Raw genomic sequence first — 26,893 nt, 5'->3', positions numbered from 1 at the left:
TGTCAAAAATTTATCCTTAAAAAAAATACTTTAATGAGTTAAAAAAAAGATAATGTTTATAAATTATGTTTAATCTCGATTCATAAATAATGTTAAACTTTTGATACACTCACAAATGAGCGAAATAAGTTCTTGGTCCTCTGTGATTTGGATGTCTATTTCTCACAAGTAATGAGTAGTTTTTGAACACTTTATAAATGCATTACATAGTTAGAGATAAGTGAGAAGGTTGAAGTGAAAGAAGACTTAGTTATCACTGGTAACGAATCAATCTACAATTAAAATATTACTTTTCTTATATATAGGACAATAGGTAGTAATAATTAAAAAAAAAAAACAAGATTCTTTGGTAGGTTGAAGATCTTATATGTTTGAAAATCCACCCAAGGCTACTTTGGAGAAAATGGCCTCATGAAAAATCTCTAATGTTGGAGTTGGTTGAATAGAAAGGGATGGCCATTTAACCGATTAAGTCCTCCTTAGATATGGATGAAGGACGTGTTTGGAAAAATAGTTTAATGAAATACTAATTTAATGAGTTCTTATCACTCAAGAATTAATAATAAATTTGACCATGAGATTTATTAAAATAAGTATTCAAATAAAATAATAATAATTTATAAAAATACTGGAAGATATACGCAGGATGAATATTTTTAATCAGAAAAGCTAACTTTATTTAGGTTACGACATTTTTATCCCTTTTAAAATCTGAAATAAATGTAAAATATCTTTAAACTTAATAACTATAATTAAAAAATTCGTAATTAAATTAAATTATAATGAGTAATAATCACATTGTACTACAAATCCCCTTTATATTGTAACAAATAAATAAAGCTCTCCTCTTAGCTCATACATATACATTGCTGATACAATTATGCAACTTCAAAATGTGATATTCCTGCTTTAGTCATTTGTCATTCCTATTCTCAGTCAGTAAAATATAGTATGAAAAAGGGAATCATAAGAACTCCCAAAAAAAATTATAGTATGAGGGAGATCAATTTCTCTCCATTCTGAAAACTTCAAATTCCTGCTAATATTTGGAAAGATATATGGAATCAGTGAGCAAAGTAAACAAGCATCACTTTCTTTAATGCATGGTACAAAAACCACCTTGATGTATGGTACATTCAAGATTACCTTGGCAATTCAGCAATATCTCAATCAGATTTATAAGTGTCCTTCTTTCCAGCAAGAATCATTGAAATTTGGAGACCTCTACTAAATGCTTGATTGAATAGCAACCGGGTTTGGAACTCTGACACAAATGGAAACCATGACAAAATGGCTGTTGGCAAGAAGATTATTAATCCCATTACATATTCATAAGCTCTGGATAGCTCTTTCACTGAGTCCCATAGTTTAGCTCCTTTCAAGCATACCTTGCATGCTTGTGCAATCTTGAGAGCAAAATAAAGAAGGGAATATCAGTATTTTTGGTTGAATGAAGTACTTAATTAGAAAATTGTCTACGATGGTGTGCAAGTAGAAGAAATATTTCTTCAATCTGCCTAAGCATGTCAGACTTTGGTTCTGTTTGGATAAACTTCTTTATAAGAACTTATTAGAGAAAATTGAGTTTCTAACATAAGTTAAAACCAACTAATGCATCTCAACTTTTGGAGAAGTTAAATGAGAGAGCTTCCATAAGAAGTTAAGTACGGAAGTTGATTTTGGCTTATAAGAGAAACTCAATTCATTTTTGTTAGAATATCTTTCAGTATTGGGCCCACAAGCTCATTAGTTCAGGTTATTGTTATATAATGTATCTTGTAAGGTTTACTTTTCAGATTAATGCATCTTGTAAGGTTTACTTTTCAGATTAATGTCTCGTAAGGTTTACTTTTTCAGAGATTTTTTACAATTTTACCTTCTTACTTTCTTCTCAAGTAAGTGTTTATGCAGAAGTTTATCCAAACAGGACAAAGTTGACAAAAAGAGTAAAAATTGTTCTTAATTAGTGCTTCTGTAAGATGCAGAAGTTTAACTTACCAGAATAATTGCCCATCCAGATGGCATGAAGGCGATAATGGCAGCAAACAAATCTGCTATGGTAAGTCCACATACCACAAATAATACAGTCATGACTGACAAGAAGCCAAGAAAGAGAAGTGCCTTGAGAATACGGAACATGAGCTGAAAGTCGGTGCCAAATCTTCGCCTTCCCATGGATACCATCTGATATGCCCATATAGAATTCACACAAACAGCAGAAGAAAAAAGCATTAATATTGCAGAAATGTGAACTAATTTTAACTGCACAATGACTATACAATGGTCTAAAATCTCCCCTTGTTTGATAGAAAAGAAATGTTTTTTTGTCTAAAATTTAAACTAGAAGCAAAAAATGCACTTAATCTTAAGTTAACAATAGTTTTGCATCAAACAATTAATAAGGTTTAAATCAAATTGATAATGTTTTATACGAAGGCACTCTTGATCCCAAGCTAGCATTTACATACCTTCAACACAATTAGTATTATTACTAAAACTGCCCAAGAAAGCCCAAATACCTGCAAGGAAAAAACAATGGTAGTAGTAAGATGGTGCCAAATAAACTTGCAATCATTAATAAGATTGGAGAATATAGAAGATGAGTTACTCTACCAGCAAATCTTTGTTATGATGAGTAATATCCATGTGGTAGACAATTCCATATTGGTACATAAAGAAGCGAAATGCAAGAATTATCTCAATTATTTTTCCCCTGAGATTTGAGTATTTCAGGTGTTCATTTTCTTCATCCCACCAAGATTCCCAGCTTTTATCAGATGAAATACCAATACCACCACGATTTCCCATCCACCGCTTCCAATCTGTCCAATCATCCACTGTTTTTTGCCAATCAAAGCCAGAAGGATTAAACAAGAAAGGAGCAAACAGCCAGGAAGTGGCTAAAAACCACATTGAGATTGTGATGAATAAATAAAGATGTGAACTGCGATATGAGCTCCCATAGACTTCATAAACAATCAATAGTATGAGTATCTCTAGGCCCTTCACAAAATGACTTCGTGAGTACATCCTGTAGTTATCAGCAAACTTCGCATGGAAGACAACAAATCCACGACCAGTTGGTCTATATTTAGAGCCCCCATGTAAGAGTGTCCTTCCATAATAATGAGCTTTTGTTCCAAGCTGGAAAGTAAAGAACACAGAGGCTAGCTGAAGTTGCATGATGATAAAATCACCCAAGGCAGTGCGAAATCCCTTCTCCAAGCCAATTTCCATCACCATGGGCAGCACAAGCAGTAAGCCCAACTGAACAACAGATTGAGTTGCCAAGGCCTCTTCAAGGGCTTTGCTCTGATGCATGTTTGGACTTTGAAGAATTTCTCTCTCAACTCCACTCAAAACCATATATAAACGTCCATATAAGAACACATACACGGTCAACACAGTTATCTGAAATATTCATAACGTCCAAATACAGGTGTCAGCATAAGCCAATTCCTGACTCAAAAATTAAGTTGACTGCTATAGATATCTTTAAAATTTAGGAACTTGTTTCATATCTAAAACCAGATTATCAAGAAATGTGATTTGACAGAAAATATACATTTTGTCTATGCTCCACTTTCAAAAAGTCAACACAATGTCAAAAGAGCCTTAATTAAACTGAAGAGAAACCCTCAATTTGGTCCTTCAAAGTTACTTGTATCACCATTTTAGTCCTTAAGAATTTTGGCCACCAAATTAATCTTTCAAAGATTTAAATTGTCACCATATTAACTGTCCAAATATTATGTCACCAAATTAGTTCCTTGAAGATAAAAAATGTCACTATTCAAGTCTTTGTGAAAGACTAAAGTGGTGACAAAAAGAATTTTTGAAGGACTAATTTAGTCACCAAAATTTTTAAGAACTAATGTGGTGACAGACAATTTTGAAAGACCACATTGAGGGTTTTCTCTAAACTAAATGAATCATACATATTAAATACTTATTAAACATTGTCTACCCTCCTTGTTTTATGTAGTACAAGTGTCTAGACAGCAAAGAAGTGCTAAAATCAAGTCTTACGAATGCAGCTATTTCATGCAAAATTGCAGATAGATTTCTATCCACATATCTTTGCCATACCCTGTTTCATTTAAACTATTTTGAGTAGTAGACCTATGTTGAACAATAATTTAAGATTAACAAAGGTCAGATGACAATAGAATCCATTCACAGACATATGTTAAGATGATTTCTGTTAATTTTATTTTATACTTTACTGAACGTGTATGTAACAAGTTGGTTCTATATTGGAAGAAAACACCATATACTCCAATTGGACAAAATGCATTCCAATAATGTGCCATTCTTAATAGCCTTAAACTATAAAGATAAGATCCCCAAAAAGAGATTTGATTAATTACCATGCTACTAAAGTAGAATCCAACTGTTGTGAAGTAGAATGACAACATTCTGTAGAAATCAAATCGTCGTCCAAGTCGATAAACATCACGGCTAAGTGTTTGTTCTCCATTTCCATTTGCAACCTTAGCCTCAAAGAGTGATATCTGATTCATGCCCACGTCACGCCCCTTACCTACTTGTATGTATTCATGATGTGTGATATATCCTTGACGTAGAGTTGAATTGAACCCTATGGAAGTTAAGTACAATTAGTAAAATACCCCCACCCACAAAAATCCGCAATGTAGATTTGAATTGAACCCTATGGATGTCAATCAGAATTAGTAGACCCCTCAGATAGCATTTCTATTCAACCATATGTACCTGCAAATATATCCTCACTTAAGTTTATAACTTTTGATGCTTTGCTTATGCCACCTCTTGTTATGTGGAAGAGTCTGTCAAATATATCAGGATGGCCATAATGAAACCGAACCCTGCAAATTCAGGAAAATGGATTACTTAACTGAAGTTTTAGTGCATAGAGAATAAAACAAGACATCCTATTCTTGAATTAAATTCGGTCGCAACACGAAGCATGATGAGTCTGTGCTCTATTCAAGTTTCAAGCCTAAGGAGATTTCAGGTAGGAAGCAAATAGATATTGTAGGAAAGCCGCTTTAATTGCAGTCACCCGTAGCCCACCTTAGTTGTGGCCTCTTTTGGAGGATGCCTTAATTACAGCCTCAAGGGTGGTGGTTTAGTCCCACATCAACTGGAAATATGGCTTAAATAGAGCTTATAAAACTTAGGCACTCCTTGCCTTACAAGTTGGTTTTGTGGAGTTGAGTTAAGTCCAAAGTCCATATTCTAAGAGATATACAGTAAATAGAAGCCTTTCTTGCCATATTTACTAACATGTACTTGTAACTACAAGTTCTGGTTTTATTTGAATGACCAAATGGAAGAAACAAAATGGAAAATAAGGTAAAAAGTGACAAAGGTGTGAAGACCAGATGAAAATCCCAAGGGATTTATAATAATACTTAGATGTTGTATCACATGACACACAAATTGGGACTAACCTTAAAGGATTTGCCAAAATTCGTTGGCCAATGGTCACGAAACTGGTCTCCTGGTTTGACATAAACCAAGCAAGTGAAGAAACACTGCAGAATAAGAAATACATAAGCATAGATAACTTGCGCCAATTGAAGCTTGATGATAGAAGTATACATTTTCTTGATCATGAATTAATTTATTCAAATGAAATTTAATACTAGATATTGTCACAAAGCAGACCTTCCAGTAAATATATGCTCCCTTATACCCAATATGCTGGGCGTCCGTTGTCCACTACGTCCTCTCCGGAATTCTTCCAATACATTTCTCATTTTGAAAGCTTCTTCATAATAGTTATCCTTAAAAAGAAACAATCAATTAGGAGAATTGAGTTATACAGAAAGTGCTACTTAATTCCTATTAAATTGAAGTCCAAGGAAAAGTTACCTGATTCATGTCTATGGTCTGCAAGGCTTCTCCACGAGTAAATACAATAGCATGATTTTGGTTTTCAGGTTTCCCTTCTCCAATTTCTGTTGGAGGACCTGGTAGCTTGATACGATATATTTCCTAGTAATGCAATATAGAATCATTTGAATTAAATTTAAGGCTGTTCAAAATGCCAAACCAGCTCAACATGAATTGAGCTACCCTGGCACAATATCAAATCATTTCATTATATAGTTAGGCACAACAGTAAGTCCATAAACGCAGAGCAGAAAACCCCTTCAATTTATACTTTTATATCATGCAAATAGTTGCACATAACATCCTTTAGTTTGCCACAGTAATAATCTTTTACTCCAGAGTTATCATAGCAGTATTCATATCAGCTCTTTCATATCTTTCTATTTGTTTCACCTCTTAAGCATCTGCTCCATATTGATTTTTCTATTGTTAAAGAAGTGGTTATTTACTGTTGGATAATAAGTGGTAAATTGCTCCTTTTAGTTAGATTCTGCTTACTGACAATCTTTTATTTTCAATAATAGAAATAGATAAAAGAAATAGAAGTGACAAACCTTTATTTATACTAATTATGATCTTAACTAATTAGATAAAGAAATCATGATATGATAAGGAAATATAGGAACCAGTCCTAAGATATAATGAGGAACCAGTAAAATTAATCTGAGAGGACAACCTAAGATATAATAAGATATTTTTGGATATTTTCATATAATTCTGACATAATTCTTTGTCTCTCTGTTAATATGGAATCCAGATTCCAAAGCTTGGATTTGACAAACCCAAGAAAGTTACACCAGCTTTGCCGATTGTCACCATAGTTTTCGGAATGGAATAGAGAATTCTGTTATGGTTGTCTTTGACAGAGGGTACACCTGGCAGCAGGATACTTGAGAGAAGGGTTCAGAAATCATAGAAAGGACATATTATAGCCCTGCTTCTTTGATATTTTTCTTTTTGGTTTTTATTTTTGATATTTTCCTGCAAATTTCATTGTAATCAGAGGTTGTTCTCTGAATTTCTACCTACTGTTCCTATTGTAATTTCAGTATCTATGATCTATCACATACCTAACTTGATTTCTTATTATAGGTTGAGAATGTAAAAAAGTTTAAACTAAAAGAACAGAGAAATTAAACTCTTCAATAAATATGGAAAAAGCACCACTCACAAGAAAACATCAAACCAGAATCTTTTGTCCATACCTCATCATACTTATCCCCTCCCTTGACAAGAACAGAGTAATAAACTTTCTGAGATTTTCCATCCTTCGTGTCTTCTGTTTCATCTATGTAAGCAACACGAAGGGCTGAATGCCTGCATGGAATGTTCCATTTTACTGTTGTCAATCCCATTTTTGTTTTACAAATATAAGGGACTTATAAAGTTCAGCAAATGGTTGTATTGACTCACGTTAACATCAGACTGAGAATGTTAGTATAGCAGCTTCTGTCTCTAGTATTTTTGGACTTCTTCTGAGAACCGTACACTTGACAAGAAACAACATAGGTGAACTTTAAATCGGCCATGGCTTGTGCCTCTTCGAGAAGCTTCTTATTTTTTTCATAGGAATCCATTGTCCGGTAGCCTTCAGAGAGAGCTGCAAGAGAAATGATGTATAGTTCATTACTTCATTTATATATGAAAGGCTTATGGCATATCTTAGAATTTGAACATAGTATGTAAATAGAGAAATAACCATTGTCTCCTGCAGATTCTATGAAGTACTGAAGGATCAAAGCTTGCCAATAGTACATCATTCCTCTCACTAGCAAAAAGAAAAAGTTGAAAAATACACTGAAATTGGAATATATATTCAAATCTAGCAACAAAAATAGTGTTCATTACAAATTTACAATCAAGACCTGTTCGATAGAGTGTCTGTCCTCTGTAAGATGCCCACTGACGAATTAACTCCTTATCTTCTTCAAGATAATCACTTTTTACTCGTTCATTGAAATTGGCCCATTCATCTACAGTACATTAATGACATACAGTAAATGAGTGCACATGTACTAAAGAAGGGTAGAAATGTATGGAAGCATATAAAATACTCACCAGGATATATCTTTTTCAGGTAGAATAAAATTGATATTCCATCTTCATTTTCCTTATTGAGTTCCTCATCAGAATATAGAACATCTTCTTTGAAATAGGGTGTCAGAACACTGAAGCAATACTCAGATAAGTTACATATCAAGGTAGCATGAGGGAAAATTGTTAGGATGTTAACATCTATGTTAGAAAATTAGCATTATTAGAATATATAGTGAATGTATTTATGTTGATTACATTAGAACGGTCAATTCCTAATAGTTAGACTAGATATTAGTTATTTTGCCACCTTAGTATGCGTAAATTAATAGTAATTCAATCAATAAATAACAGAACACGCATTTAGCATTACACACTAACTTATCCCAATAATTCTCTCCCAACAAAAGTAAACAATCATCCATATATTTGGGAAAGTCAATAATTTGTAGATACATCCATGCAGCCACAATAAATGAGGTGGCAATTGTTGCCAACAACAAAGAGCAATAGAAATGAAAAAACACATCTGATTAGCATCTTAATCATTCTTCTCCTGAGTTAGTCAGAAAAAATGGTTTATTAGAAGTAGACCTTATGTTCAGAGTACAATCACCCATTCCTTTCAAACTTTGTTATTTGTTAGGCATAAAATTATTCATAAGCCTCAGCCCGACAGCTTAAGCTTTTATGGAAGTTGGCCCTTGACATGATATTAGAGTCTGTATGACCAAGTGATCAAGAGCTGGCACGGATCTATTTGGGAGTGAGTGGGGGCATCTGCCCCCACTAGATTTTTATTTTTTATTTACATAATATATATATGTGGTTATAAATTAATTTTGAAAATTGAAATATAGTGAAAAAATTAAGTTTTAACATCAGTTTTGCCTCCGCTACTTTATATATGTGAGTATTGTCCCCACAACTAAAAAATTCTGGATCCATCACTGATCAAGAGTTTGATTCTCGTTTCCTTCATTCTTCCAATATAAAGTTGAATTTCAACACAAGATAGAGTAGATCAATGTGTTTGTCCGTGCTTCAAACTCAAAAAACTCTTGCATGAGGTAGTGGGTGCATTTATGAGTTTGTCCTTCACATTATTCAACCCACATTCTATTTTTCCTTTCCTTTCAATATAATTGTCTATCACAATGACTAACCTGAAGGACAACATGTCCCGAACTTTGGGAGCCTTTGGCATATTCATAAATAAGGAGTTTGCAAAGAATGTAATACGGCGGCGGGCTTCTATGTTTTGGGGCACATTTATGGCTGATTCCTTGACTGTTAAAAGCAAATGAAGCCTAATAACCTACAGAGAAGAAACCTGTAAGCAATATCACATTCACAAAGAATAATGTAATGTGTTCACTTAAGTATAATTGTCAAGACTACCTTTTCCATCACCGATGTATTATGTGTAAAAGAAGTGTCAATGTTGACAAACTTCTGCCCTCTCTCTACATGATATTCGTGAGGTGTTTGCTGAGGTGTTTGCAGCAACCTGGAGAAAGCAGAACCAAGCAAATACTGTAAGGCAGTACTTATTATAGGGTTTAAGAAATCATAAACCAAAGTTCCAGTCACTGTTTCAAACATACAAATGGCCATCAAACATAACATCCTGTATGATAATTTCTACAATATCTTGCAGGACATTGACTATCTGGGATTCTAGTTTGCCATCTTCAGATCTCTGCCAATGGGAAAAAAAATGATATTTATAAGACCTGAATAAGTCTTGTAAGAAGGAACTGAAATATACTGAGAAAAAAAGGAAGCATGATGAGAAAAACCTACCAGTAGAGTAAGGAATTTTTCTAACTTCTCACTGAGTGAAGGTAAGCCACTCATATTGAATTCCTTGACAAATTTTTCTTCATGTATGCACTCTTCTACTCTACCGCATATACGCATCACAACCCTGTCTCGTACATGGAAGAAACCCAATACTCATGAGGATTCCAATAAGAAGAAAATCAAATGGGTAAACAATGGCTATACAAGTATGTCTCCCTTACCTTCTATCATCTTCATCAAGCAGAAGGTTCAGTATGATGTCCCTGAGAGTCTCATAGCATTCAACAACTGCTGAATACATATACCCATCGCTCTTAATCTTTCTAACTAAATCATCATCAGTCTCCTTCTTATAATCTTTTGCCATGTCAACAGCTATGGGGATCTATCACAGATTGAAACAATTTTAAAAGGAAGCAAAAGGCCTTTCCACTCAATCATAAATTCATAATAAATTTTTGGCCATAGGGAACCACTTGTATGACACACCTTACTAGCAAGCAAGAATGGAGGCCACTGAATGACAGAAACATAACTTGAACTGTATGGGACAAGAAGCAAATCTCTATCCCTGGAAAATTAGTAGTCAAGAGATATAATCAGATGCTTGAAATTCTGTCATCTAATGCAAGATGTGTCAGGAAAGCAGTAGTTTGGAGTTTGTACCTGTCACTGATGAGATCCTCCTCTCTCATAGAATTTATAAACTCATTCCATACCTGAGAAAAGTATGCAATATTTTGCCGTTCATATGTCTCATCCTGCCACAGAAACTCCCTTCATAAGACTCCAGATAGATATTTAGCTTTTATGTAGTTATTTAATTTCAGTGTACACAAATAATAAATTTTGTAACATGAAGTACCGATTCCTCCTGTTTAGTCTTTCTGTCTCTTCCAGTCCAAAAACGCTGACTGAAAGCTATCGGTACAGATTGAAATCTGGAGCGGAGCATTCCAAGTGTCCTTATCTAAGAGATGCAAAACGTCAGGAGAAAATCACCAAAAAACAATGTTGCAAGAGTATGGGTACAAGAAGATACAATAAGTAAATATAACAAGCTTCTAAGAAATTAGGATGCAACTAAAACATATATTAAGTAAAATATAATTATATTTATAAATTGCTTATATGTCATTAATTTTTTTACTTGATTTCTATATTTTTAGATGATATTTATCTTGGTTTTCTATCATCATCTCATTATTGTTTGTCTTTAATCTCTTGGAAAAATTACTAATGAAGCATAATTGTAATCAAATTTCTATAAAAAAAATTATATTCAATTATTCACGTTAAGATAATGATCCCTTCACTATCCAAAGAAAAAATGTATGCCATTTGAAGACAAGGCAATCATGCTTTGATACAGGGGCAGCTGTATAACACATATCGTTATCTGACATGTATACGGCACCAATTTTGAAGTATCTGTGCATCATAGCCAGAAAAGTATTATATACCAATATGAATTTAGTACTATTATTATCTCAGGCAAAAATTCAAATCTTTTGAGGAAAAAAAATCATGGAAAGATGAGTTTAATGAGGTAACTTAGTATCAAATAATGGAATTCTTTTTTTCATGAGGAGTTAAAGAATAAATCATAACAAAAGAGGAAATTACGAAGGCTCAATATAAAATATTGCAATAAACATGTCACTAACCTCTCCCAAATGGCTGAAGGCTCCAATAATGCCACCAAATAAAGTGGCATAAATAGCATACCAAATTTGAGCATCCATAAAATAAACCTATATATTGATAAATCATAAGAATGGAATGAACTAAACGCACAAAAATGTGAAAGCCAAAGTAATGGAACAAGTCCTACTAAACTTACCAGCATAATCGGAGCCCATATTGCAATGACAATACATATATTGTGAGTCTCTGTAGAAGTTACAGAATGTGAGTTGAATCCAGTTATATTGACAGAATATGTAGTAAAGATAGTGTAAAGAACAAAAATTGTTACCATTTTCTGGAAAGAACTCATGCCACTGGTAGTTATCTATAGACATCCCCATGATTAATTTTGTGGGTCCAACAAGGGGCGATATCTATTGAAAGATTAATTTAGAAGAAAAGAGAAACAAATTAATGAAGTACAATTTAAAAAATATTTAATGAGTTTCATATAATAATTAATGACACAGGAATAAAGAAAATACATGATTGCAAGAATTCAATAGTTCATTTATTGGTAATTGATTCTGTGATCTTTCTAAATTTTGGCTGTATTAGGACATACAATTCAGAGAAAGAGAAAAGTGAGAGGCCTAGACATGTTGAAACCGTATTTTCAAATACACAGCGGAGGCTGTATTAGGACTGTTATAATCAAAACAATAAGGCAGTTTCCTGATTACCATAATTACGTGATTTGGTTAGACCAAACCAGACCATGAATCTAGACACTATTTACATAATAATGCAGTCAACACAATCTAGACACTATTTACATAATAATGCAGTCAAAAAATAACATTAAAGCTCCAAATTGTTAGCCTTTAACTTGTATAATTGAAGTAACTATGGTTGTATCTGTATTGAATTTTATAAAAATAGAATTTAAATGCTGATATATATTTTAAAAACATATGAATTTATTAATAACAACATATGAATTTGCTCCACCCAATATAGTTGTTGAAATTATAGGTTTCGGTAAGGAGAAAAAGAGAGAATAGAAACACAAAACATTAAACTGATATGGTATATTTTGAAGTGATACAAAAGACCAAGCACTAACAGTTCATAATACTTTTCCTCTAAATATTTTTTTAGATATTCTTTTTTTTGGAAGGCAGAAAATATATATTATTAATAAAAAACACAGCAGTACCAGAGGTACTGGTGAGATATACACAAGTACAAGACACCTACAGTGTCACCCTCCAAAAACAAAGGAAAACCCAACGAGGACCCCACCACATAAGATAAAGATACCCGACCCAGATTAACCAAAGTACTCCACAAGATTGGAAGACCAATGGTTAAAAGGAGTATTGAAAATTTTCTCTCTAACTTTTAACCATGACCATGCTAGGAATAAAGCACCATCCATCACTTTGGATGGTTCAAACTGATTGCCCTGGAAAATCAATAGATTCCTATGCTGCCATATGGAACTAGTTAATGCAATTTGAATCAATATTTTGACAGAGAAAGCAAGTTTGTCATTCAAGATTTTAATCTCTCTCTTTTGGTAATCATGTTTATTACTTGATTAACAAACATACTCATATGTTAGTTAGCATCGACATCCATTGTAAAAAGTAAAGATGACCCTTATCATTTTTGTTGGTTTGAATATACATGAAGGATATGTATTAGCTAACTTAATTGAGAAACGGACATGATTATAACTATAATTTATCCCATGTAAGACCATGTTCATGAGCATATTAAGATAACTTCATGTTATACATTATAGAACATCATTCTCCCAGCAGAAAGTGGGGATTTTAATATTCAATTCAATAAGTAACTCCATCACGGACTGTGTGTATATATGGGCATAGCCACTTTATCACTTACATGTGTTTTAGTGTCCATAAGCTACTGAACTTGGAAGAAAAATAAAATCAAAATCAATTACATAAACAATACCTCCACATAGTAGCTGAATGCTAACTTGCTAATCAGCAACATGATCCAGAAGAGAGTGTACCTGCCATAACAAAATATAGTTTAAAGTCAGAATATATACATAAAAAAACTTAATAATAGAAGCAACAAGTATGTGCCTATGATTCAATACATTACCCCATCATTAGTCTGATACAATTGAAAAAAAATAATCCAAAAATTGACCTGTTGTCTCTAGAATGAATGGGCCACAACTAAAGAATATGATGAAAACATTAAAAGGCTGTTGATAGATATATTATTCAGCACTCTTTAACTAGGTGAGTAAGTGCATGTTTAAATTAACTTATTTTTCGGGTAAAAACTCTTTGTTCTTGGCAGCTTCTTGAAAGAGCTTTTAGGGAAAAAAGAAAAGATTATTTTCTGAGAAAAAGGGTTCCCAAAACACTAAGTATGACTATCCTACAAAGCGTATAATAAATCAAATGATGTTTAATATAAAAAAAAATTGGAATTCTACATAGCCATGTTTATAAATATCATCTTTCTGGAAAAAAGATTTGCTGAACACAAATGAAACCAACTAAAAAGAAAGACACGGTTGGAGTGAAACGAAGGTTTCCACCTCGAAATCCCCCCCACAAAATATACCACAAAAAGAACTGGATGCAAAACGGAAATTGATAAGAATTTCTCACTTACTTCAACAGTGAAAACATATTCTCATGCATGCCTCTTCCTACATACAATTTTGGCTGCAGTATAGTCAATGTTAGATAGAGTACACCAAAAATCATATTTCAATTAGAAAGAGATGGAAAGACTAATACACAAAGCATCTGTTAGGTATTTCCGCAAAAAACAAACCAATAAATGTATGTGTTGCTTACCTGAGCCCACCACATCAAAAAGGTAAGGATTCTCATATTTGAGCGCTCCAATTTTCTCCGGAGGGGAGGAAGGAAAAATAGTATTGCAGCCACTATGTTTGGTAACATATATAATACAACAACATAGGTGTAAAGTGACTGGTTCCCCCAATCCCCAGCCCAACTGGTGACAAATCTTATAAGCCCTGATGGATTCACTTGAGAACTGGAATAACAGACTGGCAAAACAACAACCCAAACAGCTGCTACCACAAATTTCAGAAAATACCGAAGCAGCTGAGTAAATTTCATATTCTTCAATGCATTCCACGTGAGAATAATATCAAGAGTTACTGCAATTGAAGATATGAGAAAAAAGTTACTATATGACAACAGTAATTGTTATTGAAACTACATTAAGAAAAAAGCTACCTTAATTCTTTTTTAATATTCTCTATGTTGTTTACAAAAGAACTGAACAACTTCCAACAGAAAGGAGTAGTTCTTTCGGCAAATCTTTCCAGTTTGGACTTTGGATTTGTATGTATTGATGTATATGCTTTTCCTTATGTGTAAATATCTTATGTGTGAGGGCCTGGTCCTTGGGCCCACAATTCCTTATGGTCTGTCTATATATTGATAGACTTCTCTGTGAAATAGTTAGGGTAATAATAATACGGTTACATTTCAATTATGTTTTCTCTCTCTTCTTTCTCTGAGCTCTATCAATTTGTAAAGAAAAATAGGTAAGCCAATAGAGGTTTACAAATACGGCAACAGAGATGAAAAGAACAAGGTTGATAGGGAGTGAGCAGACCTATTACAGATAGCATGCTACAGTTTCTTGGGAAGCAAGAAACTATTTACCCCATTTCCTATAGATATTACATACTCTTTCCAAATAAACCATAAAATGCCCCCTGGGGTAGATCTCTGTGCTTTCCAAGCCACATATACCCAATCCAAGTTGCTGGCCTTTAGAGTATATAGACACTTTCTCATATAGCTAGTTGAGGAATTACACAATTAGTATAGTTATTCAGTTACTCGGTTTGCTGTAAGAGTTGGTTGTAACTGATAGTCACCAACTGTCTGTACTGGTTGAATAATTATGTGAGTGCTTGACTCGTACAAAGCAATTTTTAATCAACCAAATCCACAATCTTTCAACTTCCCTTTTTTCTTTAGTCATTTTTTCACATTTTCTTTTCCGCTCAACATTCTCAATACAGGCCAAGGTGGACATCTTCATCTAACATTTTGAATTTGTTCCATCATTAAACTTCTTAGTATTTGATCCACAACATACCACTCCTCTTAGGCCTTGTTTGGATAAAGTTCTAAATAAACCCTTATAGAAGAAGAAAATAAGAATGTAAAATAAATTAAGATCCCCCCATAAGTTAAAATCAACTTATGCACTTCAACTTTTAATCTTTTATTGAAACTCTCTCATTTAACTTCTCCAAAAGCTAATTTTAACTTATGGGAGAAGTTTAATTCATTTTCTCTTTTTATTTTATTCTCCTATAAGTGTTTATTGAGAAATTTATTTGAACAGGACCTTAGTCCAGACTTGGTTTTTATAGACTCCTTTTGGAAGGTGTAGGAAATAATCTGTTAGTACATGGCCTACCTTCAGCAATATATCCTGACATTAATTTAAGTTCTGCTCTTCCAGAGGTCAGAAAGTATTGGTCATTTTTTTTAGTCAGATGGAGGATTTTTATCTTCCTGCCTTCTTTTCTCTCCTTTAAATAAATCTTTTGAAAAAGTAGGTACAGATAAATGCTCAGACATAAACGAATCCAGTACCTTGAAGAAAATTGAGAAAAGCATAAGTAATGAATATAGTCATAACATTTCTGAAGACATCTCCATCAAAAAAAAATCCAACAGGTCCCAAGGAACTCCATGCTATGATGATCATTGCCTGAAACAAATATTTTCATATCTGAAATAAAATTTGCATGGTGAAGTTTCAAGACCTAACAATAGCTCTAGACATTCAGTGAAAATCAACATCAAGAACATTCCACAGGTTCAACTACTAAAATTACCTGTAAAGCCAATATAAAGAATATCCACATTCGATCAAAACTCCTATACAGATGCAAAAACGTCCGAACTTCAACAAAATTTGTTTTGGGCTTCCTCTTACCAACTGCAGTGTTGGCATGGCTACGGCCCTGTCATTGACATTTGTACTTCAATAAAGGTCTCTTTCAAAGTAATTCAAGTTCATCTGGCCAGGTGAGTATTTAAATAGAATTGCTTATAATCAATGAAACAATTTCATTAGCCTGGAACAAAAATACAAGTAGGCTCTATATATATATGTCTATTGGACCTCTAAGAGCAAGGCAAAAGAACAAGAAAAACAAAAATTAGTACACAAAATAAACAGCTATACATTAAAAACCATTTCAGCCTGAGCAATAGAGCTAAAGTTCTGCTATATACGTACATGACATATCTCTCTAATTCAATAAAGGCCATCCACGCCCTATCCAACCAAATAAACCATATTAAAGTATGTAATCATTCTTGAGTTCAGACTCCATTATTTTCATACTTTTACCAATATTGGAACTGGAAGTGAGATCCCACAGTTCCTGGCAATTTTTCTTCTTTCTTTAATTAATTAATTTATTTGTTTGGATAAAGGAAAATTTAATAGAGAAAGAGAGACAAAAGTACAAAATTTTTGAGGATAAAGATCCTCAACAAAGACAATACAAAAGGAGAAAAAGAAAAAAAAAAACTCTCATAACTAATAATTAGTGTAAAAAAGCAGGCAGTCCCTTTGCATATCAAAATCAAACACTAATACCCTTAAAAAGTTCATGTGCTGAACACCAAAGTGAAACCATGAAAATGATTCTATCCCTTCACAAATTCAGAGGTAAGCAAATACCCTTTCCATTTCTAATTCACTTACATGATTTTCATTTTTTATTTTGATAAAAACAAATTGTCATGAATTGATTTCATTTAAATCTTATTTTGGTCAATTTGGAGATAATCAGTTGTTATATGAATCATTTATTTTTTAAAATATTGTCACCACTTCAATGATAAAGCTATTCTTCTATTTGGAGATAATCAGTTGTTATATGAATAATTTATTTGGCACTTCATATTTGTAGTTACAGGATTATTCTTGCTATAGCTTTTTGTTTCAGTATATCTTTCAAAACATTATGGCATCGTTTGATTTATGCAGGCAACACCAGCACGTGCGAAAAGGCTTAATTGTTGTTGTTGATGTTGTTTCTGTCTTAGGGATAGATTAGTATTAGCCAATAAATCATTCTTCGATATAGGGGGAAAATAGGATATTACTTGGCATATTGGCATAGAGTATAAAAATGCCATTTAACATGTGATGATAAATTATTTAAACAAAGAATATAAAATAAATGATATGATCACATAAAAACAAACCAAATATTTATGTAACTACATCCGATACCTATGTATTGTGAGAGAAGAATTTGACAGTTGAAAAACAACAAATGCAGAGAATGTAAAGGAAAAGAGAAAGAGAAAATAGATACAGACCCGACGTCTTGTTTGTGTCTCATCTGAATGCCTAAAAAAATCAGCTTTGGAATTCAATGGCCAACTTAAATCATCAAAACATTTCTTAGACCTGGAAAAGAACACATTTGAACTTCTTGTTATCCAAATGTAAACAAAGATAGCTTTTATCACTGTTACAATAGTTTTCATTATTTGATAAGTTTACTGAAACACTTACCAAAAGTATTCGTTAAGATCATCATAATTTCTCCAATTGGAATGACTTGCCTTGCCTTTGTTGTTTCTCTTTGCTTCCTTTTTCACCAAACACAGAAACAAGTTTCAGGCAAACATTTGAAAACAAGCAGCAAAACCCATCCAATTATTGCTGCATCATACTGACCTTCATTAAAACTTGATATATAGGAGTTATAACTTCCCTCAGAAAATGTTCATCATCTCGTCCTTCTACTAGGTCTGTGCTCCCAGTCACACGAGCAAGATTCTTATCTAAAATGTTATAGACTTCATGGCACATCTTTGGGAGGAAAAAAGGAGAGAGTTATTAACATGGTATCTAACTATCTAGCATTCTAGACCATGCTTGCTATGTTGCTCTGTTAAAACATGAAACTGAAATTGAAAATTTGTGTAACTATTGGGTCAGGATCAATGCTAGAATTAGAAAGAATGATGTTCAAACTAGGTCTATCATTGGGTGGAAACACGAGGCATGTTCAGAATAAATCTGATATGGATTTGTATGTTGTTTGAATGTTGAATATTAATTATAGATATGCTTTTAATTATTTATGTTTGAGCACTAGGGTTTGTCTTAAACAAATTATGCTGTAGCAAAATAGGTCTGATATTGATTCGGATTTTGATTTGTATGTTGTTTGAATGTTGAATATTAATCATAGATATGCTTTTAATTATTTATGCTTGAGCACTATGATTTGTCTTAAACAAATTATGCCGTAGAAGGTAAACACTCTTACAAATTTATGACTTGTTTTTACTTCCCATCCACAAGTTTACATACACTTAAACCATGGTGTTTGAAAATGTTTCATGGCTTCCAAATTTTATAGAGTTAATTTTCACATCATATGCGGTGTTCTGAAAATCAACTGGAAAAGTGTCTCTGTCCCACAAACTTTATTTAGATAAACAAGAAACTTGTTGAATTTCACATGAAGGTATTTTTTCTCTCTAAATTTATATGTTAAGGAACTTCATGGGAGGGAAGTGATGCCCTGAGAAAATCTGTTTTCCTTTCAAAAGACATTCAGCTAAAACATCAATATATAAAAAGGCAAAGTGAATATTTTGTGGTGTATAGGGGAACTCTGGAGAAGGTTTTGCGTAATTAGAATGACTTTTGACAAATAATTAGAATGATATTATTTATTTAATCTGAAAATACAATCTACTCTAGTGTGTTTGGTTTGATGGTAGAAAACCATGGTGAGTGCAAGATCATGGTGAGTTCATGGTTAGGAAGTCCCACATCGCCTACATCAGTTCTTGGGGTGCAGCTTATATATCAGTTGGGCAACTTCACTAAGTGCCAATTGGTGATAAGTTGAAATCTAATATGGTATCAGAGCCTATGGTCCATGGTGATGCACAGAAGAATGAATGCTAGGTCATTAATGACAGAAATAGAAAACTTACATGATGGAAAATATAGCAAAGACATTCAGGCATAAAGCGAATATTTGAAGCTTCTCCCCAGATTAGAAGATAAAGTGCAATATATATCAGCTCTATCTGTTGCAAGTCATAATCTTCTAGATACCTATACAGTTTAAAGAAAAATTCCATACACCAAAATGAACTTACTCAGTGCAAATCCTTGGGTATTACTATCTCAATAAAACAGTCAATTACCTAAGATTGGATTCACAGCGCACATAATGGCACCATGACTCATAATTTTTGAAAATTTTACCCACCAGCTTCTCTATAGTTTCTACATGGAGCTGCAACAAGCTTTGTGTTAGCTTTTAATAAGATAAGTGGAAGTGTAATTACAAAATTGAAATTTAGAATTAGCAGCCCTTAAATATTAAAAAAAAAAACTAAAGCATTTTGTGGGAAATAATAGTTCACCTGATAAGATGGTTCTGGCCTGTCCCTTATATTTATGTTGGCAAGTAATAATATAAGGTGCTCCCTTTGATTTGCCACATTTCCTTTCTTCACATCCCAAAATAGAAGGAAACATTTAAGTCAGATTATTCACCAGAAATGTGCATGACAAATATACACAGCTATATTTTTCATTGGCTGCTAACAATAAAAATTGAAAAGTATAACTTTGGTATAAAAGATTCAAATTCACTACTTTGAAACATACAAGAAGATAAAAATAAAGTAAACCAACAGTACAATAAAATTCTATATGTTCTCAACATAACTTTGTATGTATGCCATACTGCTGTTATCTTGATGCCATTAGTGTTATGAGAAGTAGTAATTTAAGCATAATTTTTTTATTTTCTTTTCAAACATGTACTTTGACAGGTTTTGCTAAATAGGAATTAAATAATAGAAAGAGAATTATAAAATAGAAGAGTAAGAAATCCTCGTAGAACAACATCAAAACAAATGAAAGTATGAAATAAAGAAGGATCTGCTAAATAGAGCTCTACAATCCCTATATAAATTTATTGAAAAAATTTAAAGACATCAAAGAAGCCAAGCTTTGAAACGAACAACTACGAGGAAGACCAAAATAAAAAGAAAAAGAACTTTTATTAAGGCTATGGATAAGCTTTTCCATAAACATTTATAAAAAAAGAAAAAAAAAACTTCTGTGATAAGCTAAAAATAACATATGCAAAAGCCAAAATCAGCTTTCTAGAGAAGCTCTCACATATTAGCTCCTCCAAATGAATTATCCAAAGTTAACTTATGCTTAAAATAAGCTAAAATTAACTTATGCTTAAGTTAATTTTACCTTATGGAGAAGTTTATTTCATTTTTCTTGCTTATTTTCTTCTCCTATGTGTTTTTGGAGATGTTTATCCAAACAAGTCCCTTCTCCAAAAAGTTGATTTTAACCTATGCATGAGTTATTTTTAGTTTATAGGTGAAGCTTATATCATTTTTTTTTTCATTTTCTTCTTTTATAAGTGCATATGAAGAAACTTAACCAAACAGGACCTAAATTGTTCATTTGTCAAGTTTGGAGTGAAAAAACCTAATGCCATAAAAGGTTCAAGGAAGATATCTCCCCTGAAAAACACTGGCATTTTGCTTCAGCGACAAACAGACAAACCGGCAAATGATTATGCTTTAAGCATTGCTCAGATCTATTCTCATTACCAGAAAACATTTAAAATTCTTTGTTCCCAAATTCCAACATAATTTAAAGGTATGATTCATAGCTTTGGAATAGCACCATATCTTGTCATTAATCATCTTGCTTCTAGATCAGCCTTATATGTTCACACAAGTTTAATTTACGTGCACATTTGGTAACATTTTTCAGGAGAGAAATCGACACTATATTTCAAAAGCTCTCTCAATAAATTGGTATTGAAGTTTTATTGTATAATATATATATATAATTTGCTTAATGGAACATATTCAATAAAACTTCAATCCACCCCTTTTGAGACTAACCCCCAGGCCATAAAAAATTTGATTCCTTTTATCAAAAAGTAAAAATTAAAAATTTGATTCCAGTTCTCCTAAGAATTCAACAACAAAACCCAATCATGAGTCCTATCTACATCGCTACCATCTTAAAACCTAGAAGCCAACTCCTACGAATTAATTATAAGTGTGGCACCTAATTTTCTTTCACCTACATTTGTAACCAGGAACATTTCCAATCAAAGTGAAATTGGGAAATAGAAGGGGGAGGGAGAGAATATTCATTACCTGAAACCCAAAAACTGAGGCAATCCAATCAAGTATATCATTCACTTTTTTAAGCCTATCCGTAGGCATTGTAGAATCATCTTGAGAAGCATCAGGTCTTGCACGAATTATGGGCATTGGAAGATTATCCACTCTACATAAAGCAGCAATTGCTGCTTTGATCTTTAATTTTCAAGAAAAAGAAAGAGAAAAAAAAAGCAGATTAAAAATTTAAAATTCTAGGGCTATTATATAATTAGCAGAAGCAAAACAAACAATGTCTATATCCCAGAAATACAAACCTCTGGAAGTTCCATGATTGCTGGTTTAACACCAACAGCATATAATGGAAGGATGTTATAGTGTTCATATTGTCCCCTCTTATGCTCAACATCCTCAGCATACCTTCTTGTCTGGCAATAAACAAAACAACATCCTTAATCCATGTCTGAATAAGTTTACAAGTATTCTACAAATTTTAGTCATGGTAGCCTAATCAAGCAAAACAAACCTTATCCTCAGTATTTTGAGGAGCTACCATAGTCTTTAGCACTTCATACAATACAGTGGCAATCTGAACATTCTTAGCCATCTCCTCCCTTCAACAGCAACATCAGAAGAATAAGACATCATAAACAATTCACAAAACTTGAAAGCCCAAGTTTAAGATCAAGACTCACGGTCTTTGGGAAAATTCCCCATCCCGGATTTTCTTTTCATAGAAATGTTGGTAGTAGGTCTGCAGCTCCCTAGCATCACTTCTCTGAACAGATTTTTCTGTAAGTTCCCCTTCCTGCAACCATGAAATTTAAAAAAAATGTTTAATACATCAACTACTTGATTCTCATTTTTTGGGAAGCAATTAAGAAATGACTGCTGTTCTTATTCATAAATGATCAATCTACATAACCATAACATAATCATTCCATGAAAAAGAGAGTACCTACAAGGCAAAGATTAATTTTTACGGTATGAGGTAACAAAACAGAACCTTCAAAAACTATAAGAACTGTAAGAAACTAAAAGCCAGTGGACCTTTTCCAGTTTGTGCAATAGGTAAGTCTTGAATTGACGAACACCACGCCCACTTGATGTTGGATCCATTGTATGCGCTTTCTCAAACGCATGGAAGCGGCCTAATTAAAAAAAAAAAAAACAAAGAAACATCAGTATTATATATACTCTTCCGCAAATGTATAAGGTAAAAACACCTATGACATGCTGAAGGAATGCATCCGTTCCATTTTGTTGTTTCATTTCCCTTTTAGATGTTGATTTTGAATTTGCTTTTGCTGTCAGAGTAACAATTTTGCAAGCAGAATCTGGGTTCAATGTGATACTTTACAAAAAGGGCTTGTTTTGGATTACTTTTTCCCTACTATTTATTTTGTTATATCCTTTTTCTTCTGAATGGATTATGTTAAACAGAGCAAACAGTTTCACTGAAACTGCCCTTAGAATAAAAGGACCGTTAATGAGTATAGTTGGAGGTTCATCTCCCTCATGGAGACCAGATAGAAATGGGTTAGTTTCTGCCAAATCAGAGACTTTTAAGTCTATCTATGAGAAACCATGTCTTGGTCTTTTGACTTTTGAGGAATACATGAATAAATGAAGCACTAACATCTTGCTTTCTTTTGCCTACTAGATGCTTTTTATTGAATGAATATTTGGCCATTTTGATTGTTTCTTCATTTCTTTTTCCCTGTAACTTGAGGGGGGGGGGCGGGGGGGGGGGGGGGGGGGATTCTTTTACAGATCTCCTGTAAGAGACTTTATAACATACTAACATCCCATCACGATTAATACTACCATATTCTTTTGGGGTTAGTCATGCACAATAAATTCAGGCTACACATTTTTTCATTTTCAAAACATGTGGACTCTCCACCACTCTTGCAAAAACGTTATGATCTAGTTGAGAGAAGTATGTAGTGTGGAGGGACAGAAAAGTTTAAATATCAGAAAACTTAAGTAGTGGTAACTGGTAATCATTAACTGGCTTTAATATTTTGCAAGGGATTCTTACTTCTTTCAATCAGTGGTAATATCTCGATTTCAAAAGATTTTTAACCACTTGGATGTTTGGAAGGGTGCTTTTCTTTTCTCTTTACAGATACAGATGATCATATTAACTTAATATAGGCTTGTTTATAAAGTATTCCTTTTTTGTTGCAGAACTCTGTTTCAGTCATCCAAAGCTCACAGAAAACTTGTTTATAAAGTATTTCATTTGGACAGTGGTACTCAACAAGATAAGCACTAAACCTCTGTTGGAAATTCACAGATGTGGTTTAACTCTGATGTAGTCTCACTTATTTTCATGTTTCCCTACAAACAATTGCTTATGATGATTATTTTTAATGTGAGGTGAGTGCTGGATGTGGCCTCTTATATTTGAATCAGTTAGTTTTTAATCAACTTCAGGGACATTGGAAGAAACGACACAGGAACCTCTGCTTTTCTAAGCAGGAGATCTTATCCACCTCTTTTTCTATTCTCTTTGTTTCTTCCCCCTCAAAGAATAAAAATAAAAATTGACAACCATGGTATAACATGAGATACAAATCTTATATTTTAAGTGTTTTCTTTGGTTGTTAATTTTGGCAATTTGCAACTTTTAATTAGGACCCCCAGCCTTAACTTCTTCACTCTTCTCTTCCATAATAAAAAATATTCTTCCATTTAAAAAAATATCAAATGAAAGAATAAAAAAAAAGACATATTGCACAAAACATCCAAGGAAATCCGTATAGTACATACCCTTTAATACTTCCATACACATCACGCCAGAATTCATTCCAGGTGAACATACCCCACCACTTAAACAACTAACTACTCACAGCACAACAGCACCTCACACTATTTTGCAATGATCAGACAATTTTTTTATAAGAAAAAAACAAAAAATTGAATAAATAAACATCAAAACAACCCAATGACAAAAAAATTACTCACAAAGATAGGCAACTCTGGGATTCTCCTCCTCAATCTCAAGGGCTGCTCTGAGAATAGGCACAAGAACAGCAAGTGAAGAAGGCACAATCTCACTGTCCACCACACCCTCATCATTTCCCAACTCCACATTCCTTGTAGGAGCCCTCACCATCCTCTTCGATGGCTGCCTACCCATCTCAAAAGGACCACCCTTTGTGCCACTGGTGCTGGCCATGGTCCTGCCACCACCAAGGCAACAACAACAACAACAACAAAGTTTATTAAGGTTTCCTCCTCAATTTTCTTCTTCTTCTTCTTCTTCTTCTTCTTCACCTTCAGCACCCAGAAAGCATCACAGGTATTTGGGTTTGAGTGAAGAATGGGGGAAGGTAAAGTTGCCATCTTTTTGTACTGGGGTACAAGAAAGAACCAAAAAGATTGATACTTTGATTGAGAGAGAGGTTTTGGAATTGCTCTGATAGCAAGGGAAAAGGAGGGAAAAATTAATTAAAATATGTTTAAAATAAAGAAAAGGAAGGGAACAGAGGATGATGCAGCTGCTACTAGTTCTTTCTTTTGCTGAGTGCTTTTTCTTTTGGTGAATAGATAAACAGAGATGAAAGTAAACACTTCACAGCTCAAACATCGGATTGCATTTTATTATTTGTTTTTTGTTTGATTTATTCTTTAGTGAGAAAAGTGGGTCTTGAAAACTGTGATTTGACGTATTGTTAAATTCTTACATGCCAAGGAAGCTAAGGTGAGGACATTGGAGTTTGGAGTTGCCATCAATCATTGTATTCTTTTACGGAAAACATGTAACAAAAAGAAAAGGGGTTTATGAAAGGAAAATGTACAGTATTGTGCTCTGTTCCCTAACAATCCTAGAATAATCTAATCTGCATCACTGCGCCTGCATGTTCGTTCGTACTAAGTTTCCGCAAAATTAAGCAGATTTATTCTCACAAAAAATTATGTTGATTGGATTTTGTGTGTACTATTTGTAGGAAAAAAAATTCATCTCCATTTACTGAAATTTTCAGTAGAAGAGATATAGATTCAATCACGTAATCAAGTGGGTCTCACGATATCAATGTGTGTATATCTCTCTTATTATTATGAAATAATAAATTTAAAATATATTTTTCATTCATATAAATATCAAAATATTCCAAATTTATTTTATAAATTTTTGAGTATATTCATAATATAAATATGCGATTTTTGGCTTGGATCTAGGTTCGAAAAATCTGAACCTAGGTGAGTCATGATGAGATTTCATAAGTGTTCAACAAGTATCAAATTGTTTTTCACATCATTTATTATTTTTTTATTGAACCCTAAAGCACGTATGTCCCTTCAAAAACTCAAATCTATGTCCCCACCTACCTCCGCCCTCTCCGCCATGTACACCACCAACCTCAGCCTCAATTTTTTGTCGCCACCTACCTTTGCCCTCTCCGCTGCGCACACCACCGACCTTGAAGAGATCTACATGCATACCCACCTTAGTCCTACTCCATGCCTGGCATTCCCACACCAAATATGTGCTTTGCGCACGACATCCCACCTCCGTGACCACCACCATCACCACGACACTCAAGATCACAATTACACAAGTTCATAAATAAGTTTTAAAATGAAAACACAAACAGCATCAACATGACAATATCCATAATTTATATCCAAGGAGTCAATGTTGGGTCAACTTCAGTTGATCCTTCTCGATCAAAAGAATGAGACTTTTCACCAATATTGCTTTCATTTGGATTAACATCTCCCATGGTGTTGTTTAGTGGTTGTGGCTCATCATCATTCAGATTTTATTTATCTATGACAACACCATTATAGATGCAAATTAGCAATTAATATAAGTACATAAGTGATACCTAATAAATACTAATATTATTAAGAAACATACCAATATCATCTGAAGTTGATTGGATGAACATGTTTACAAGATCATTACATAAAGTCTTCACCTCTTCACGAGTTAAGAATGGTGGTGACTCCTCCAACACCCAGTTAGAATGGTCATCAAGAGTTCCCAAATTGATTGAGTCATAATTTTGTTGCCTTAGTCGATTCCTAAATTGATCAAAATACTCATATATTAACAATAAAAAAATCCAAGAAAAATAGATAAACAATCAAAGAATAGTCAATATAGTAATACCTTTGTTGTAACCCCAAGTTATAACGAACATAAATAAGGTTATTAAGTTTTTGATGCTCTAGCCTTTTTTTTAAGGACGTGTTCAAATGCACTCCAATTTCTTTCACAACCCGAAGCACAACAAGTTTGACTTAAAACACGAATAACCAATTTTTGCAATTGTGGAGCACTATGTCCATAACAATCCCACCATTGA

The 26,893-nt window shown here is 33.3% G+C and overlaps 1 protein-coding gene across 2 annotated transcripts; it reads right to left on the bottom strand.

Annotated features, from left to right (window-relative positions):
* Positions 1–767: 767 nt before the first annotated feature.
* LOC114423352 (callose synthase 7-like) lies at positions 768–25,367 on the bottom strand. Of its 2 annotated transcripts, XM_028390082.1 has the most exons (43): positions 24,543–25,367; positions 22,620–22,720; positions 22,265–22,377; positions 22,096–22,183; positions 21,887–21,997; positions 21,606–21,767; positions 19,827–19,913; positions 19,605–19,696; positions 19,389–19,512; positions 18,112–18,246; positions 17,947–18,023; positions 17,748–17,838; positions 16,244–16,372; positions 15,999–16,116; positions 14,205–14,536; positions 14,017–14,069; positions 13,336–13,396; positions 11,699–11,783; positions 11,564–11,613; positions 11,388–11,474; positions 10,586–10,690; positions 10,387–10,481; positions 10,210–10,291; positions 9,942–10,105; positions 9,721–9,844; positions 9,522–9,616; positions 9,316–9,424; positions 9,081–9,232; positions 7,939–8,048; positions 7,746–7,853; positions 7,580–7,648; positions 7,294–7,480; positions 7,086–7,197; positions 5,860–5,982; positions 5,653–5,771; positions 5,436–5,519; positions 4,735–4,847; positions 4,371–4,600; positions 2,614–3,411; positions 2,469–2,519; positions 1,999–2,184; positions 1,147–1,406; positions 768–1,036 (listed from the first exon to the last, which is right to left on the bottom strand). In XM_028390082.1, the coding sequence occupies exons 1-42, from the start codon at positions 24,754–24,756 to the stop codon at positions 1,167–1,169; spliced, it is 5,766 nt and encodes a 1,921-aa protein (XP_028245883.1). In that variant the 5' UTR covers positions 24,757–25,367; the 3' UTR covers positions 768–1,036; positions 1,147–1,166. The 2 variants fall into 2 exon arrangements, with proteins under 2 accessions (XP_028245883.1, XP_028245882.1); XM_028390081.1 differs by having other exon boundaries at positions 768–1,406.
* Between the last annotated feature and the right edge of the window lie 1,526 nt (positions 25,368–26,893).

This window comes from Glycine soja, chromosome 8, assembly GCF_004193775.1.
Source record: "Glycine soja cultivar W05 chromosome 8, ASM419377v2, whole genome shotgun sequence".
Classification (NCBI taxonomy): domain Eukaryota; kingdom Viridiplantae; phylum Streptophyta; class Magnoliopsida; order Fabales; family Fabaceae; genus Glycine; species Glycine soja.
The sequence above is the reverse complement of the archived record's forward strand: the minus strand, read 5'-3'. Positions and strand labels throughout refer to the sequence as shown.